We start from the raw sequence: 19,741 nt of genomic DNA, 5'->3' as shown, positions 1-19,741 counted from the left end.
TAGAGATTTGTGGCAAATATGATTATATGATATATATGTACAATATCTGAAATACATCTTATGGAAATATTTGTTTGATGATGAACTTCAATAAAAAAAAATAAATTACAAGAAAAAAAGAACTCCATATGATATCCATTTATGTATTCGTGTCTCCATATCAATAGTCTAACCCTTTGGATGTTAGTTGGAGTAATGCAAGTTGAAACAATTTTTGTGTAGAGTTGAGACCCTGAACAATTTTATATTATGCATTAGTATATTAGTAATAATGAAAAATCTTGAACAGGAACCAAGCATGAATATTACTTATTTTTTAAAGTGTATTGAACTGAAAATAACTCTTCATCTGTATTGCAGAAATATAGAAACCCAAATGAGGACAGCAACATGTCTGGATTGTCTGAACCAAATAGTCCTCAGAGTAGTACACGGAGCCGCTCCCCCTCTCCTGATGATATTCTTGAGCAAGCTGCTGCAGATGTCAAGGAGTATGAAAGGGAGAATATTGATACCTTTGAGGCTTCTGTCAATGCCAAACGAAACCTCATGTCACTCGAGCAGAAAGAAGGTGTGATTCTGCAATTGAATTGTTATAGTATCAATTACCTTTGTACGTTTGAATATTTCCTCTTTTAGTTTGATCTTCCAGTTCTATTTTATAATTTGTATTTAATGTTGCCTGCACTATCCATCTCTCAAATTAAATTTTCATTTGTCAAATTATATTTTGACATCTAACTCTTCATTATGAAAATACGTTGGCTATTTGCACTGATTGCAAAGGGACAGAATGTGCTTTAGGACCTCACCTGAATGACATTACACCACAGCTGGCTCAGTGAGGGAATGTTGTTATAGGCTGAGGTAACTGCCAGCTCAAATCTTCTCAAAGTTGTATATTACTTTAAACAATAGTGAATAGAAAGCTATTGAGAGTGGAACCCTAGATAATTGTCTGCTCCCTAGTCTAGGAATATTGAGATGAAAATTCTAGTCCTCTTTTCTATTACCCAACCCTAGCTGAGGCCAGTAACTACAGATTTAGGATCAAAAATGGTACCAACAAATTATTTTTGGTTATTGTGAATCAGTTAATGTTGTTTTCCGTACGCCTCATCCATGTCCTTGTCACTTTTAGACATGACTACCCCAACCATCTTCTGGTAGCCTTCCATTTAAAACCATCCAAAACATTTGCCTCACTTCATCCTTGTTTGTCCATTGTCCCTCTACTTGCTGACTTATTCTGGTTTTTAACCTGCTGAATTTAAAATCTCATCTCATGGTCAGATCTCTCTGTGGTATCCTTCCCTTTCTCTGAGATATCTCCTAAGAAGATCAGAGATCCTGAAGAATTAAAGTGCATTTATAGCATAGAAGGAGCTCACCTTGTTTAGTGACAGTGGAAAAAAGCTTTCTGGTAGCATAGCATACAATAGCAATTTTTTTTAAATTTCAAAATATACTTTATTTAAAAATAATTATGTACAATAAACCATTCAATAACTTCCCATCCTTTACATACGTTTCCATTATAGTCAGTACATATCCATATTTATGGCCACCCACGTGGCACTCCAGTTGTTCACCTTACCATATCATTGTTGAGGGGTATACTTCCCGCCACCCGACCCCTCCCACTCCCGCGGGCGAAGAAACCTATACCGTGGTCCTTCCCCACCGGGCCCTTGGGGTGGCTGCACCGAGTTTCAGTGCGTCCCTCAGCACATACTCCTGCAGCGAGAGTGAGCCAGTCGGCAGCATTCTCCCACGGACATCTCCATGTGCTGGTAGATCATCAAGTCTCGGGCAGACCAAAGAGCGTCTTTCACCGAGTTGATGATCTGCCAGCAGCACCGGATGTTGGTCTCCGTGTGCATCCCCGGGAACAGCCCGTAGATCAGAGAGTCCTCTGTTTCGCAGCTGCTGGGGATGAAACGTGACACTAGCCCGTCCATCCTCCTCCACACCCTCTTTGTGAACTGACAGTGTGGGAAGAGGTGGGTCACAGTCCTCCAGTGGGCAGTGGGGTGCGGAGACGACATTCCGGGCGTACAGGAGGGCTCTGACTGGGAGGGCCCCTCTCACCGCCAGCCAGATGAGGCCCTGGTGCCTGTTGGTGAGGTCTGGTGATGAGGCATTTTGCCAGATGAACTGGACGGTCTGCTCAGGGAACCACCCCACTGTGCCCATCACGTCCTTCTCCTGCAGTGCCTGCAGGACATTACGTGCCGTCCACTGCCTGATGACCCTGTGGTCAAAGGCCATGGAAAAGTCCTGGAAGAACTTTTCTACATAGGATAGGTATGCCGGCAACGACCAGCTGACTGGGGCGTTGCGCGGGAGTGGAGTCAGACCCATCCTTCGTAGCCAGGGCGACAGGTAGAAACTGGGCACATAGTGGTACTTGGTACCCACATACCTGGGTTCTACACACAACCTGATGCAGCCACGTACGAAACTGGCCATCAGGGTGAGGGCGACATTGGGGACGTTCTTGCCCCGTTGTCCAGGGACTTGTGTATGACGGTCCGTCTCACCCGCTCCATCTTGGATCCCCAGACGAATTTGAAGACAGCTCGGGTGATTTCCGAGCTGTAGGAGCGGGGGATGGGCCACACCTGCGCCAAGTACAGCTGCCCTGAGAGCACCTCACACCTGATGACCAGGTTCTTGCCCGTTATCGACAGGGAGCGCCCTCCCCACAGTCCCAGTTTCTGTTTCACCTTGGCAGTCTGCTCCTGCCAGTTCTTGTTGTACGCCTCGGCCCCTCCGAACCAGATCCCCAACACCTTCACGTGATCAGACCTGATGGTGAAGGGGACACTGGATCGGTCGGGCCAGTTGCTGAAGAGCATGGCTTCGCTCTTCGTGCAGTTGACCCTGGCCCCCGACGCTAGCTCGAACTGTTTACAGATGCCAATCAACCTGCAAACTGACCTCGGATTAGAGCAGAAGATGATGACATCGTCCATGTACAGGGAGGTTTTCACTTGGGTCCCTCCACTGCCTGGCAGCATCACCCCTCTTATGCCCTCATCCCTCCTGATGGCTTCCGCAAAGGGTTCTATGCAGCAGACAAACAAGACAGGGGAGAGGGGACAGACCTGCCTGACTCCAGACCTGATGGGGAAGCTGTCTGTTTCCCACCCGTTGACCTGGACTGCACTACAGATGTCTGTGTAGAGCAGTCTGATCCAATTCCGGATTCCCTCCCCAAATCCCATTTTTGAGAGCACGTCCGCCATGTACATGTGCGATATCCTGTCAAAGGCTTTCTCCTGGTCCAGGCTGACCAGGCAGGCGTTCACCCCCCTGTCCTGCACGTAGGCAATGGTGTCCCTCAGCAGCGCAAGGCTGTCCAAGATCTTCCTGTCCGGTACAGCACAGGTTTGGTGGATCACCTGTCCCAGAGCAGACTTCACCCTGTTGGTGATAGCCTTGGAACAGGATCTTGTAGCCCACTTTCAGGAGAGAGATGGGCCTCCAATTCCTAATGTCCTCCCTTTCCGCTTTCTGCTTGTAGATGAGGGTGATGATGCCCTTCCTCATGGACTCCGACATGCAGCCGGCCAGAAGCATAGTGTTGTACACTTCCAGCAGGTTAGGGCCCATCCAGTTCCACAGAGCCGAGTACAACTCAGCCGGTAAGCCGTCGACTCTGGGAGTCTTACTCGACTCAAAGGAACGGATGGAGCCTGTCAGCTCATCCAGGGTCAGTGGCTGATCCAGACTCTCCCACTTGCCATCGTCTAAGACCTGCGTGATAGATGACAGGAAGTTGCGGGAGGCTGTGGATTCTGTAACTTTTTCGTCGTACAGACTGGCATAGAAGGACCTGCAGATCCTCAGTATGTCTGTCTGCGAGGACACAACTGAGCTGTCCTCTTCCTTAAGGTTGTGGATCACAGAGCTCCTCCTGTGCACCTTTTGGAAGAAGAAGCGTGAGCATGTCTCGACTTGCTCCACAGTTTGGACCCTTGATCTTGGAGGATTCGGCGGCGAGGTGCTGGGCTTGCCGGCCCTTCACCTCTCGCAATTCCTCCCTGACATCCACCCCCTTTGACTGCAGAAGGAGAAGTTGCTGCAACTCTGTCTGGAGTTTACGCAGTTCCCTCTGCTCCTGCCTTGCTTTCTGGATACCCTTGCGGATGAAGAACCTCTTGATGTTCTCCTTGGTGGCTTCCCACCAGCGAACCGGGGAGTCAAAGAAGTCTTTCAAGGTTCTCCAACCTGTGTACTCCCTCTCTAGTTCCTCGATGTTCTCTGGGGTCAGCAGCTTTACATTCAGCTTCCAAGTGCTGGTCCTCCCGTAGGAGACAGGTGGCTCTCAGAAGGCAGTGGTCAGAGAAGGACACCGGCGTGACGTCAATTAGCACAACACTATAACGGCATCAGGGTTCAATTCCTGATACTGTCTGTAAGGTCTTACACGTTCTTCCTCAGATCAAGTAGGTTTCCTCTGGGTTCTTCCCACATATGGATTAGTAAGGGTTATCAAGTTGTGGGCATGCTATGTTGGTTTCGGATGCATGGCAACACTTGCGCACTGCTTCTTGCACATATTCGATTTGTGTTGGTCGTTGGCACAAACGATGCATTTCATGGTATTTTTCAAATAAAGCCAGTGCTCAATTCTGCTTTCCCATAATGGGTCCAATACCTTCATCTTAGGGATCATCAAGTTAACATCCCATTATTGTGGGAAGGCACCATTCTTTCATGCAGTAAGTTCCAGACCTTTACCAGTTCCAACAAAAATCAATTTTTCTTTTAGATTAATCCATCTGCCAGTTACTTTAAAACTATGCTTCATGTTATTGACCCTCTAGTAAAGGGTACAGAGCTTATTTCTTTACATGGGTCCTCCATAGTTTTACACACCTCAGTTAAGTCTCCCTCAACCAATTCTGTTCCATGGTGAATCCTTGCTTATCCAGTTTTTCCCTGAAACTAAATACTTTCCAGTCTTTCCACTGTTTTCATAAATACAGGTGTTGTAATATACATTTGTACAGGGAATTTAGACTACAGTATCTGGAACTACAGACATGCACCAAATAAAGTCTGAGGGAGGAACTGGTAGATCAGTGCACAGCCCTGGCCTAGTAACCAGGGATAACACAGCCTTTGCATTGCCACTGATCCTTGGGTTGAAGTAGCTTAGTTATGTTGGTGGTTAGAGAGGAGCTCTGGAACAAGCAAACTGGCAGCAGAAGAGGCTAGTGATAGTAGAATGGGGTCTGAAGTGGGCAAGGGAGATCAAAGGAAGTAGTGGTTTAGAGCAACTGGGTGAGAGAAAGGGACATTATTTGTGTATACTATCATGATTGGATAGTGGACATCTAGTTAAGGTAAAAGAATGTGTTAAGTCTATGACCTCCAACCGTATTGGAATTCCTTTCCACTGGATCAAAGCCAATTTAGCTGCAAGGTAACATTAAAAAATGGCATATTGGCATCTTGCACTATATGAAAACAAGTTATCCTTGAAGTTGTGTTTAATTAAAGAAAAAAGTGAGACCTCAGAATCAGGTTTAATATCAGTCATATATCGTGAAATTTGTTATCTTTGTGGCAGTACTACAATGCAATACATAATAATTTTTTTAAAACAGTGAATTATAGTTAGATTAAGTAAGTAGTGCAAAAATAGAAATAAAAAATGTGATCATGGGTTCATTATCCATTCAGAAATCGGATTGCAGAGGGGAAGAAGCTGTTCCTGAATTGTTGAGTGTGTGCCTTCAGTCTTTTGTTTCCTTCCTGGTGGTAGCAATGAGAACAAAGTATGACCTGGGTGGTGGGGTCTTTAATGATGGATGCTGCCTCCTTGAGGCACCACTCCTTGAAGGTCTTCTGGATACTATGAAGACTAACGCCCATGATGGAGCTGACTAAGTTTACAACTCTTTGTAATTTATCTCGATCCTGTGCAGTAGGGCCCCCCACCCCCCCATACAGGCAGTTAGAATGCTCTCCAAGGTACATGTGTGGACATATGTAGAATAAGATGCACACCTATATTTGACTTCTAAACCTGACATTTTGGTTTGAGCATACAATTCACTTAAAGGGTTAACCAGGGACCAAGGTGGATATCAGCAGTCAAACACCAACATTGATTGATTTGTCAGTCATGGGTGTTGTTGAAGGACCAAGAGGATTGGTCAGGTTATCACTCTGCCACATTATTCATCCTCTTGGGTGGTTCTGTGAGCTTTGTGTTGGATGTTTCATGAGGTATCAGCAAAGCAGTTATTTAGGATGAAACTACCCATACAGACTTTGATAAAGTCTCTCTTCCCTGTCCGAGTCACACTTTACATTAAACAAACTGCTTGAATTAAGTTTATGTAAAATTGAAATTGAATTGATTTGACACTTCGGGAACTAAACATTACAATCAATGTTCCTGAGAGCATATCAATGAAATTTCTGTGAAAATTATGACAAGATTTTTGCTTGAAGATATTGTTTTAAACCAATGGCAGTGTAAGTGTAAACAACAGGAATTCTGCAGATGCTGGAAATTCAAGCAACACACATCAAAGTTGCTGGTGAACGCAGCTGGCCAGGCAGCATCTCTAGGAAGAGGTACAGTCGACATTTCAGGCCGAGACCCTTCGTCAGTCCTGACGAAGGGTCTCTGCCTGAAACATCAGTAGTGTAAGTGTATCCATTTTTTGCAGTCAATTGAAAATTGCAATCTGCAACATAACACTGTTTTCATTGTCTAACAAACACGAAAGCAAATAATCAAAAACCTGCAGATGCTGGAAATACAAAATAAAAATAAAACTCTGGAAATGTAACAGTTAAGTAACCATGGAAGGAAAATAAAGTATTAAGTTTCCCTTTTCCTCGATGATGCTGGAGATAGAAGCATCAGTGTGTAGTGTATGGGATCTTGCTTTCCTGTGCCTAATAGTGATTTGTACCTTTGTGAAGTGCTTGTTCTATTTAAAGTTCTGGATAATGGTGACTGAAATTAATTAATTCTTTCATGCAGGAGCTGCTCTGAAGAAGCCAACAGTTCCGGATATGTTTACAGAATCCGATGATATGTTTGCTGCCTATTTTGACGTATGTATATTCTATAAAATGTCACATGTTAAAGGCAGTTCAGGATGACTTAAGTCCTATCTTGTTTTTACTCAAAATGTATATCAAGTCGTCAAGTCACTTTTTATTGTCATTTCGACCATAACTGCTGGTACAATACACAGTAAAAACGAGACGACGATTTTCAGGACCATGGTGCTACATGAAACAATACAAAAACTACACTAGACTACAGACCTACCCAGGACTGCATAAAGTGCACAAAATAGTGCAGGCATTACAATGAATAATAAACAAGACAATGTACACAGTGGGTTGGTGTCAGTCCAGGCTCTGGGTATTGAGAAATCTGATGACTTGGGGGAAAAAACTGTTGCGTAGTCTGGTCGTGAGAGCCTGAATGCTTCGGTGCCTTTTGCCAGATGGCAGGAGGGAGAAGAGTTTGTATGAGGGGTGCATGGGGTCCTTCATGATGCTGTTTGCTTTACGGATGCAGCATGTGGTGTAAATGTCTGTAATGGTGGAAAGAGAGACCCCGATGATCTTCTCAGCTGACCTCACTATCTGCTGCAGGGTCTTGCGATCTGAGATGGTGCAGTTTCTGAAGCAGGTAGTGATGCAGCTGCTCAGGATGCTCTCAATACAACCTCTGTAGAATGTGGTGAGGATGGGGGGTGGGAGATGGACTTTTCTCAGCCTTCTCAGAAAGTAGAGATGCTGCTGGGCTTACTTTGCTGTGGAGCTGGTGTTGAGGGACCAGGTGAGATTCTCTGCCAGGTGAACACCAAGAAATTTGGTGCTCTTAACGATCTCTACGGAGGAGTCGATATTCAGTGGAGAGTGGTTGCTCCATGTCCTCCTGAAGTCAACAGCCATCTCTTTTGTTCACATTTGGAGACAGGTTGTTGGCTCTGCACCTCCTCTCTGTATGCTGACTCATCATCCTTGCTGATGAGACCCACCACGGTCGTATCATCGGCGAACTTGATGATGTGGTTTGAGCTGTGCATTGCGGCACAGTCCCTAAGCCTAAGTTAGTTCCATTTTGAGTTCAGTGCTGACTGGCGACTCCTGCAGCGCCTTTGCATTGGTCTCTGTTGGTCCTTTGAATTTGAGGTGCGTGGAGAAATAGCTTGCTCTCCATATTGTTGTGTCCTAGCTTGTGTATTGACAGCCAGCACTGCAACAGCTAGAACACAACATCCATGGTCGACCCTGACCAACAAAGGGCTTCTGAAGTTAGTAATAGCTATTTTGTTCAACAGACTTTTTACACAGAGGACATTCTGCCAGTGGAGATGGGGAATTAGATACAGTTGCTATATTTAGGGGCACTTAGACAGGCACTGCCATATTGTGGGTAGATGGGTAAAAAGGTTGGCATCGACATAGTTAGCTGAAGGCTCAGCTTCTGTGCTGTAATGTGACCCTTTGTAACAGAAGAATAAATCTGTAGGGTAGCAAATTTTATACTATAATTAACAAAACTCTACTGAACAATAATTAAAGGGTTTTTGTTTAATTTTTACACTCCGGCCATTTTATTAAGTACAGGAGGTAAAATGGTCACTGATGTATTTCTGTATGTTCATTGTCTACTGCTGTCACAGTCATCTACTTCAAGGTTCAACGTGTGCATTCAGAGATGCTCTGCTGTACACCACGTTTGTAATCTATGGTTATTTGAGTTACTGTCACCTTGCTGCCAGCTTGAATCAATCTGGCATTCCCCTCTGATCTTTCTCGTTAACAAGGTGTTTGCCCTCAGAGCTGATGCTCACTGGATATTTTTTTTTGCACTATTCTCTGTAAACTGCAGATAGTTATGTGTGAAAATGCCAGGAGATCGGTTTCTGAAATACGCCATCTGGCAACAACAGCCAAGCCACAGTCAACGTCACTGGATCACATTTCTTCCCTATTCTGATGTTTGTTCTGAACAACTGGAACGCTTTACCATGTTTTCATTCTTTTATGCATTAACGAGCAGATGTGCAGGTGTACCGAATAAAGTGGCCACTGAGTGTATGTCCACTGATTTTGCAAAAGATTTTAATATTTACCCACAGCTAGAGAAAGAGAAAACTATTGGCAGTTTCAAATCTAAAACTACCTTACTTGTGCTTTAAGCCTTCTATAGTATATATACGAGGACAACTACAAATAGCTTGTCTGCTATTTGGTATGTACTTAATAATACAATACAAAAGGTTTGCACAATAGTAGCTAGTGAAATCCCTGGCACAGATGTTTCAGTATAAAAAGAGCAAATGCTAGAAACATTCCGCAGAAAAGATTGTATCTTTAAAAAGAGAAATAGCTAACATTTCAAATCACAGGACTTTACCTGACAAAGGTGCTGCCTGACCTGCTCTGCTTCCAGCATTTTCTGTCTTTTATTTCATAATTTCTACTATCTGTTGTTTGATTTTTGTTTTCAAAATAACGCTGAAAATATAATAGTTTCTTGGAATCGTAGAATCTTACAGCGTACAACGAGGCCTTTTTCCCCTACCAATCCAAGCCAACCATTAATCACCACTTGTAAAGAAGATACTAGCAGGATAGTGAGATAAGGCTGGGTGATGTATAGCTCCGGCTCAGTTAAATGCCCTAGTCCTTTGTTCTATCATTCCTTAAGCAGCTGTCCCACTGTAAGCATCCTTTCTGGCTGCAATGACCCACACAGTCCCATTGCTTTTAATTTTACCTGCCACTCCTAGTTGGTGTTTTATGATAGTTTTGGAAAAATTACTGTTAAAGGTTAAGCAGTTAGTCTAAAACAACATCCTTTTTTGAAAAGGTATTGCAGAATGGCCAAATGTTATTTATTATAAGCAAACATTGTGAATAATATTTAGAAATCTGGTCTATATATTTGTTTCCAGAGTGCTCATCTGAGAGCTGCTGGATTTGGAAAAGATTTCAAAGAAAATCCCAATCTCAGAGATAACTGGACTGATGCAGAAGGCTATTATAGTGAGTATTTGTATCTTTTAAGCTATCTTATAAAAGTGGCATGGGAGGGTTTAATTAAAAAGGTGTATCGTGAACTTACGCATCCATAATCAAGTCCGTTACTTCTTCACTATTCTGAAGAACTGTAGAACTGTTGGAGGGGTGTTACTAAGCTGTTCAAATACTACTTAACAGCAAGAGAATTCTTGTTCTTTGAGCAGTATTTATCTCATAATTAACATAATGATACCCATGGTATCAGATTACAGTGAAGTTTCCTTGTGTCACAATCAAAGTCATTTAATTAACTGAAAGGTAGTCTTTAACTGCTTAGGGCTCTGGTGAGACCACACCTAGAATATTGCATGGTTTTGGACTCCATATTTAAGGAAAGGCATATTAGAAGGCAGTGTAGCATTGATAGTTAGATTTCTGGAATTAACATGTATTTCGAGGAGTACAAGAGTACAAGTCATTTTATTGAGGCTGTTGATTGTGATGGGATTTGACAGGGTAGAACTAATCTTTAAAATGCTGTAGCCTGGTGTTTGCGACGGTTGGTGGGCGAGTGAGTGAGGGAGGTCGGCGGGGAATCTGCCGGGGGAAAAGATTTTAAAAAGGAAAAAAAAAATGCTGTAGGCCACTTGAAGAATGAGATCAGGTAGAGCCTCTTCTCTGAGAGGGTTGTGAATTACCAGAATTTCACACTTCGAAGGCCGGTATGGTTGAGGGTGGGGGTGACTTTGGACTAGAGAGGAATTGAGGGTAATGAGAACTGTGTTTGCAGATACCAAGATCAGATTAGCCATGATCATATTAAATGGAAGAGCAGGCATGAAAGGTCTTCTGTTGTACTTACTTATGTTCCTTCTGTAAATTTTATTTGATTATTGGAGTTTTTCAACCATTACCTTCAAACATGTATTTAAATTCCTTCACTCCATCAATTTCTAATCTTTGTTCCTCTGGCGTCATGTCCATGTAATTGTGAACACAGAACAGTACTGTAAAGATATGCCCTTCCACCATATTGCAGTGACCATGATGCAAATCTGAAAGCCTCTATTCCCTAGCTGTTCATCTCTCTGTTTAAGTGCCTCTGCGCTATTGTAACTGCTTCTACCAACTCATCTGGCAGCATGTTTCAGGTACCTGCCACTCTCTCAATGTAAATCAAAAAAACTTTGCCTTACAAATCTCCTTTAAACGTTCTCCCTCCTTAATCCTTTGCTGCCTTCTGTTTGATATTTCCAGCGATGGGAAAAGACTTTGACTAACCACCTAATCTATGCCTCTCATAATTTTATGTACTTCTATCATTTATCTCTCAGCCACTGACACTCCAGGGGAAACAAACCAGGTTTGTCCAACCTCTCCTTATTATCTACGTATACTCTCCAATCCAAGCAATATCCTCTCCAAGCTCTTCTACACTCTCCTTCCTGATATGTGATCAGAAGTGTGAACAATGCTCGGTGACCTAAGCAAAGCTTGACAGCTGCTACATGGTTAGCCAGCTTTTACACTCAAATCCCTGACCAGTAAGGACGTACGTGCTGAACATGTTCTTTACTACCATGTCCACATGTGCTGCCATTTTCAGGGGCCTGTGAACTAGCACCCCAAGATTCCTCTGAGCTGAGGGTCCTGTCATTTACTGTACACTGACCTCCCAGAATATATCACTTTATACTTGTCAGAATGAAACTCCATCTGGCATTTCTCTGCCCAAATTTTCAGCTGGTCTGTATCCTGCTGTATTCTTTGACACTTTCCTCCCTATCCACAACTCCACTAATTTTTGTGTCATCTGCAAATTTATTGCTCAGAACCATTTACATTTTCACCCATATTATAAACAACAGAGGTCCCACACTGATCTTGCAGAACACCACTGGTTGTACGGAGCTGCATTTAGAAAAACACTCCTTCCACTACCTTTGGATCCAATTTAAACAACTCATTGTGGATCCCATGTGACTTAATTTTGACTGGCGTACCATGAGAGAGCTTGTCAAATGCTTTACTGAAGTTCATGTAGAGAACACCCTACCTTCATCGAGTCATCTTCGCCACTTGCTCAAAAACTCAAATTTGTGAGTCTTGACTTCCCCACATAATGCTATAATGACTATATCCCTAACAAGCTCATGGTTTTCCAAATACAAACAAATCTTAAGAATCTTCTCCAGTAATTTCTCTATCTCAGATGCAAGATTCATTGATCTATAATTTTTTGGTTATACTGATTTTCTGGCATCTTGCCTGTCGCTAAAGATTTCTGTCAGGGCCCCAACAATCTCCCCTGCTTTTCTCAGTATCCTAGCTTAGACCCTATCAAGCCTTGGTGACATAACTACGTTAATGTTTTTCTTACACCCAACACCACCTTGTCCTTAAAGTAGACAAGACCGAGAATATCAGTTTATCCCCCCGTGATTTCACCATCATCCATGTCCTTGATGAATACCAATGTATACTAATCATTAAGGACCCCACCCACTTGCTCTGAAGTAACATATAAATCTCCTTTTTAGGCCTCCTAACTCCCTGATTAAGTTTTTTTTTGTGTTTGATTTATATTCCTTAAGGACCTTGTCTGATTTCAGCTTCCTAGAGCTTACGTGCTTTTTAAAAAAAAAAAAAAAAAATTGTATTTATAATATCTCTGTAATCCAAGGTTCCTGAACCTTTGCCATCTTTGCCTTTCATGCTGATAGGATCATGTTGGTCCTGAACTTTTATCAACTGGCCTTCAGAAGTCTTTCATGTCAGATGTAGGTTACCAACTTACTTTTTCAATTTCCTGTCTAATATTGTAATTAGCCTTCCCCCAATTTAGCAGAAAAGTGAAGCAGGAAAATTACTCAATTCTGGGACTCACTTTAGGCAAAGATAAATTTACTTTATACTGTATCTGAGCAGAACATTAAATTCTGTAGATGCCACATATTCTGTTACTAGTGCTGTACTTGTTGATGACTTGTGCAACACACCGGAATGTCAGGCAGCAGCTATGGAGTAGAAGAAACAGTCAAAGTTTCGGGTGAAACCCTTCATCAAGACTGGAAAGGAAGGTGGAGGAATGGGAAGGAGTAAGGATGGAGGGGGGCCTCAGAGCAGAGACCTTTTAGATCTTCAAGAACTGAACAGGGCGTGCTCAATTTGTGTCCCCTACAGCCAGTTCAGAAATTGTTCTGAAATTCTAACTATCCTTTAAGCTAAACAACTGGTATACAGCTGGCTGAATTTGACACTCCTGCATGTGAGATTTTGCTGCTGCTTGTTTTGTTTCTGCAGCATAATTGATAGGGGGTCCATTTCTGTAGCTTATGGAAATGCTCATCTTAAATAGCTTTTCCATTTTAAGGATGTATACAATGGTCAGAAAGCTTCCTGTGAGCAAATTAACATCTTTCTGGATTTATTTGACTTAATAGATGTAATAGAGGAGCACCAGTATTAATAGTTTTTCAGTGGGACAAAGGCCGGGGGTGGTGAGAGGAGTTGCTCCAAGCTATTACTTATCTTATTATTTCCTCTTCCCATATTCAGCTCTGCAAGTCAAACACCAATTCTAACTAGAGCTGGGAGGAGGGGAAATAGTGAACTTTCAGACATCTGCCAGGACTGCTATTAAGCTGGCCTTCAGGAGGCATATAAGAAGAGTCCATGGTGGCTTTTCTCTGGCACGAAACCAAATTTGTTCATGATAATGAGCATTGAACCTCAGAAGTTCTATAATTCTGTGCTGCAAGTGCTATTGAGGAAGTGGAACAGATTTATAGGTCTCGCATTAAACTTAGACCTCACTGGTTACTTTGGTAAGCCATATTATAAAAGGCTGCAATATCTGGTTTAATGAACCTATGTGGGATTATCACTTGAATGTGATAAAATGATTGGATTTGGTACTGTAACAAATAGCAAAAGTTTGTATTTGGTACACTGCATGATTTAGCCTGGATCTAACACTGAACATTAAAGTTGCTTCTCAGAAGGGGGGAAAATTAAATCTAGAAATTACTTACCTGGGAAACATGGCGATAGTGGACAATTAGGAGAGAAGGCGTCAGTCGACTAACTACAGGACAAATAATTCTAATATTTGGCAGAACTTTGGAGTAGATGATAGGAAAATTATAGATTGCTGAATTTGATCATTATAAATATCCCCTGATCATCTGAGGAAAGAGTCTCTTGCTTTACTTTCATGCAACTGTTTATGTTATAACCATTGTAATTATTGATTTTTTTTTTCAGGAGTAAATATTGGGGAAGTTCTGGATAAGCGTTACAGTGTATATGGTTACACTGGTCAAGGAGTTTTCAGTAATGTTGTACGTGCCAGAGATATGGCAAGAGCTAGCCAGGAGGTGGCAGTCAAAATCATCAGGAACAACGAGCTCATGTAAGTCATCTGCAGAGTAAAGCTGGGCTGTTCCAAGATTCTAATCAGATCATTCCATTACATCAAGTATCATTTGTGTAATTATCACAATGTAAAACCATCAGAGTGGACCAGAGGCAGTGTAGAAAGTGTTACAGCCCCAAGTTTCCTTTTACAATACACTAAGAGTTATATGAAGTCTGCTACTGCCCTATGGCAATCAGCTTTGCAGAGTAGGGTGGACCCTTGGATCTTCTAATGGCTTCGCAAGACCTGCAGACTATAATGGTGGGTAATATTGGGACACAGTATATGCTGCTAATAGAATTCATTTCCATCACAGTTTTTAAAATTGGACTATAATTTCATTTATAACATGTTCGTTGTTTGCGTATGGTTTATAGAAACTGGTGCTGCAAAAGATAACTGGTTCATATGTTAGGATAGCAACATGGCTAGAAAGACAAATATTTAGTGCCCATTACTAACTGTCTTTGAGAAATTGGTGGTGAGCCACTACTTTGAACTATTGCATTCGCTGGTGAATATATTCTGATTATTAGATAGGATTAATTTCTAGGTGGATGTCATATGTGACCAATGGGTGTGTCTGTTCCCAGTACCTGCTGCCCTTGTCCTTTTTAGAATAGTAGATTTTTTTGAGGCTTGGCAGTGTTGTTTAAAAACAAAATGGTACATTGCTGCAGTGCAACTTGTTGATGGCATTGGCTAGATTCGCAGTGGTTGGAAAAAGTAGACTGGTGATATTCAAATAGCCTACCTTATTCTGGTTAGCCAGGAGCTCTTGTTCTATTGGATACAAGCAATTGAACTCATTCCTTTACATTATTAGTATGAACCTTGCAAATAATGGAAGGAATTTGGGGAGTGAGCGTATGAATTATTCGGTAAGCGTTTTTCTTGGGCCACAGCAATTTTGTGGCTTGAATTATAAGACCCAATAGACTGATTTTCCCTTCAGGTAAAGGAAGCTGAGGGTGGGTGACCTTAGAGAAGTTTATAAAAATATGAGGGATAAGTTGATTAGTCAGTCTTATTGCCAGTATAGGAGAATCTATAATTAGCAGACATAGGTTTAAATTGAGAAGGGAAGAATTGAAAAGGGGCTTGGGGGGTGCGGGAGGGGGGAGAACTTTTACACAGAGGGTAGTGGATATATCGAGGAAGCTATAGAGATGGTTTTAATTACAATGTTTAAAAGGCATTTAGACAATTACATGAAATGGTTTAGAGGTTTTTGGGCCATAGAGACAGATATCTTTGTCAGCATGGGCAATTTGGACCAAAGGGCCCAATTTCCAGGCTGTCTGATTCTATGACTGTCTTAGTTCAATTTGTGTTCAGTGGTATTCTCCAGTGGATTAGGTGAAGGTAATGCCATTGAACATCAAGGAGAGCTGGTTGGATTCTGTCGCGGAGGTAACAGCTGTCACCTAGTCAATGTTATTTTTTGTGCCTGAATGTTACCAAGGTCTTGTTCCATATGAGAAGTGTTTGTGGAATTGTAAGTGGAATGGTATGAAATGCAGCCAGTGATTAACATAGCCAGTCCCTGACCATATGTTGGAGGAAGGGTATTGATAAAGCTGAAGATAAGGGGGCGCAGAGGAATTCCACTTCCACGGCCACCTCACTTTTGCCATCTTTGGCTCCACTCAGCATTGTTATGTTTTCATATAAAAGACATGAGCAGAATTAGGCCATTTGGCCCATCGAGCCTGCTCCGCCATTTCAACATGGTTGACGCATTTTCCTTCTCAACCTCTTCTCCTGCCTTCTCCCTGTAACCCTTCATGCCCTGACCAATCAAGAATCTTCAACCTCTGCCTTAAATATATCCAATGATTTGGCTTTCACAGCCACCTGTGGCAACAAATTCCACGGGTTCACCATTCAAAGAAAAGGATGCCCCTCTATTCTGAGGCTGTGTTCTTCGGTCTTAGGAAACATCCTCACCATATCCACTCTACCGAGGCCATATGAAATAAAAATAAATAAGCAATAAACATACTTTGTTTCTTCCAGGCCCCTTTTTGTAAACGGTTTCATAGCACTACCCAGTTCATCTTTCTCATTTAGCACATACCACAACTCTACTGGCTTTGTTGTGTAATTGGGGCTTCATCTTATCAAGACTAGGCGGTATTCAGTCCTAATAATATTGTTATGGGTAGATGCATCTGTAACACCTCATAGATTTATCCATTGTCTTGGTTCTTGTCCTGCCCTCACCTATGTTTTCCTAATCTTGGCCAACTCGGACATTTGGACTGCTGGTGAACTGTTCTAAATAATGGCTGTTGAAGTCTCCTACTCACTGAACACACTTGCTATGTGGTATTTTGAAATAGTATTAACCCTGAAAGAATAATGATTTATTAGCTCGGCTGGACCCTGTGTGTCCAGTATCTTGGTTGATGACCCAGATCATTCGGTATTTTTGTGTGTTGCAATTTGGTTCAACAGAGTGCTTTTGTGACCCATTTCTGAGGCCATATAGAAGTTATTACCTTTCCTATGTCCTTCAAGTCCTCAATGAAGGACAGTAGATTTCCTTGCTTAATGGATTTTGGTGAAGTTGATTTTTATCGCAACCTTGTTTCACGTTCCTAAGAACTGATACTAGCCTCATATTCTGCTAATTGGATTTAAACTACACAGCTTCTGTGGTAGGATTGGAGCTTGTTCCTTCAGAATGTTAATTCAGGCCCCTGGATTTTCAGTTACATGACCATAATGCTGTTGTACTTGGGACTAAGTGTTCGCCATACTAATAGAGCAAGTCTCCCTTGTATCGTGTAACATTTCTTATGAAATATGAATGTGAATCTGTCTGCTCTTGAATTGTAATCAAACTAGTAGAGTTAATAAAACTAGTAGAGTTAATAATAGCTCTGCATGTTGATTTCCCCAAAGTGCATTACTGAAATTTTAACAGCTAGAGAGTATCTCATTCCCTCAATCTTGTCTGTCTTCCTGAAAGCAGCTGCTGTCTTGTTCAGTAGAATCATAGAATTATGACACAAAAGTCAGCCTTTCCACCCATTAATTCTGTGCTGGCTACTAATAGTGAAATCCCATCAGGACCATTCCTCTGCTTTTTCTGTTAGTCTGTAGTTTATTTTCATTCAGTTGTTTATCCAACTTCACTCGTTTTCATCTGCCACTTGTCTGTCTTGCAGTCCCTTCACTATCCTATTATTGTTTACTATATTGTCAAGATTAGTGCCACTACAAATATGGAAATTTTGCCCTGCAGCCCAATGTCTACCATGTTTACAGTATGTATATATTAAAGGAAATAGTAGTCTCAATACTGGTCCCTATAGACCACTACTCTACCATCCTCTTTTATAAAAGCAAGTTTGCCACAACTCTGCCTTCTGTCTTTAAAGCAATTCCCTATCTATCCAACTACTGATCCTGTGCTTCCAGGAATACCAGTTTTGTGAATAAATCTGTATGAATATTTAAATTTTATGGCTGTCTTTTAATTAACTTAAATGTCTGTGTTTTTTTTTCCCTGGCCTGTTATCTCTAGTTACTATGTTCCTAATTTTCTTGGATATTCTTCATCGTGTACCAAAGTTCAGAAAATTACCTGATCATTCCTACACTGTATATCACTAAGTTACTTTCATCCCCTTTTATCCCTTAAGATTTTACATAAGTTCCATGTGTAGTTTGTCAAATGCTGCTTGAAATTCCATGCATCTAATATCTGCAAATGTTTCAGTAACACATTTCCAAAGCTTTATCAGTGTACTGAAGCACTAATAACTCTTCAATGGGGTAATTTATGAATTATATTCTGAATGAATGTTGTGAACATTTCTTGCTGTGAGTAACACATTCTAAGTGTAGACCATCAGATAACAGATTTTGAAAGTGCAGAAGTAGTAAATGTGGTTATTTAATCACCTCTGACTACATTTTCAGTAATGAGGTCATCACAGCATCCATGTGTGCCCTTTAGTAGATGCCTTGGTCAATTTCTGCTCCTGCCCGAACCTCCCTCTCACGTTAAAAGCTCATCTACATGTATCGCTGACTGCACTGCATCAGTAGACTGCGTCAAAACAATGTTGTCTTTTACTTTATTGGCATTCAGTTTTCTCCTCTTCAATAAAAATAAATTTGATTCTATTTGTGTGGCAGGCAGAAGACTGGTTTGAAAGAGCTGGAGTTCTTAAAGAAATTGAATGATGCAGATCCTGATGACAAGTTCCACTGCCTGAGACTCTTTAGGCATTTCTACCACAAGCAACATCTCTGCTTGGTCTTTGAACCTCTGAGGTAACTGAGTGCTGAATAACTCTGTAAATTTAATCTCTTGACAGTTCCTACTCACTAACAATACTTTGCTCATATTTGATGGAGACAGATAAAAACTGGTTTGCTTGGTGGAGATGAATATCAATCAGTACAGCACAGGAACAAGCCCTTCAACCTACACCATTTTCTGCAGATTCTTTTGCCTATCTAAGATCCTCTTGAACACCACTCCAGCAGAGTATTCCAGGCACCCACCACTCTGTGTAATAAAAATAAAACTTTGCCCTTCACTTGTCCATTGAACCTAATCCCCTCACTTTAAATGAAATCTACTGTATTAGAGATTTCAATCCGGAATAAAAGGTACCAGTCATCTGTCTGTGCTTGTAATAATCTTAAAAACCTCAGTCAGATCTCCCTTTAACTCTAAATAGCTCCTAGCATGCGACCTCTAATCCAGGCAGCATCCTGGCAAACATTTTCTATAGTTTCATCCATAGCCTCCACATCCTTCCTATAATGGGGTGACTAGAACTGAATGTATTACTCCAAATGTGGCCAAACACAGAAATTTATAAAGCTGCAACATAATTTCCTGGCTTTGAACTCAATGCTTTGACTAATAAACCATCTTTACCCTCCTATGAACTTGTGCAGCCACTTTGAGAGCTGTGGACTTGCATCCCAAGATCTCTCTGTACATCAGTACCATCAAGTCTTGCCATTAACAGTGTACTGTCCCTTCACATTAGATCTAACATGCAACGCCTCATACTTGCCTGGATTAAGCTCCATCTGCTTTTTCTCCACCCATATCTGCAACTCGTACATATCCTACTGTATCCTTTCGCAATCTTCTACATCATCTTTGTATTCTCTGTGATACTAATCCATACACCGTAGGTCATTTTTATATATCACAAACAGCAGAGTTTCCAGTACAGATGGACCTCCAGCCAGAATACATTTGCTATCAATTTCAAGCATCTTAATCTGCTGGATACCTGGGTGACTGTCAGGAGAAGGAAA

The 19,741-nt window shown here is 41.7% G+C and overlaps 1 protein-coding gene across 9 annotated transcripts in view; it reads left to right on the top strand.

Moving 5' to 3' along the window:
- prpf4bb (pre-mRNA processing factor 4Bb) overlaps nucleotides 1-19,741 on the top strand; it is an 84,378-nt gene that overhangs the window by 45,847 nt on the left and 18,790 nt on the right. For all 9 annotated transcript variants that reach the window (XM_072283688.1, XM_072283689.1, XM_072283691.1 and 6 more), the window contains exons 6-10: nucleotides 361-571; nucleotides 7,016-7,089; nucleotides 9,957-10,047; nucleotides 14,290-14,437; nucleotides 18,596-18,733. In XM_072283688.1, the coding sequence (XP_072139789.1) occupies nucleotides 361-571; nucleotides 7,016-7,089; nucleotides 9,957-10,047; nucleotides 14,290-14,437; nucleotides 18,596-18,733 (662 nt within the window). The remainder of the gene's footprint in view (nucleotides 1-360; nucleotides 572-7,015; nucleotides 7,090-9,956; nucleotides 10,048-14,289; nucleotides 14,438-18,595; nucleotides 18,734-19,741) is intronic.

Source organism: Mobula birostris, chromosome 19 (assembly GCF_030028105.1).
Source record: "Mobula birostris isolate sMobBir1 chromosome 19, sMobBir1.hap1, whole genome shotgun sequence".
Classification (NCBI taxonomy): domain Eukaryota; kingdom Metazoa; phylum Chordata; class Chondrichthyes; order Myliobatiformes; family Myliobatidae; genus Mobula; species Mobula birostris.
The sequence above is the reverse complement of the archived record's forward strand: the minus strand, read 5'-3'. Positions and strand labels throughout refer to the sequence as shown.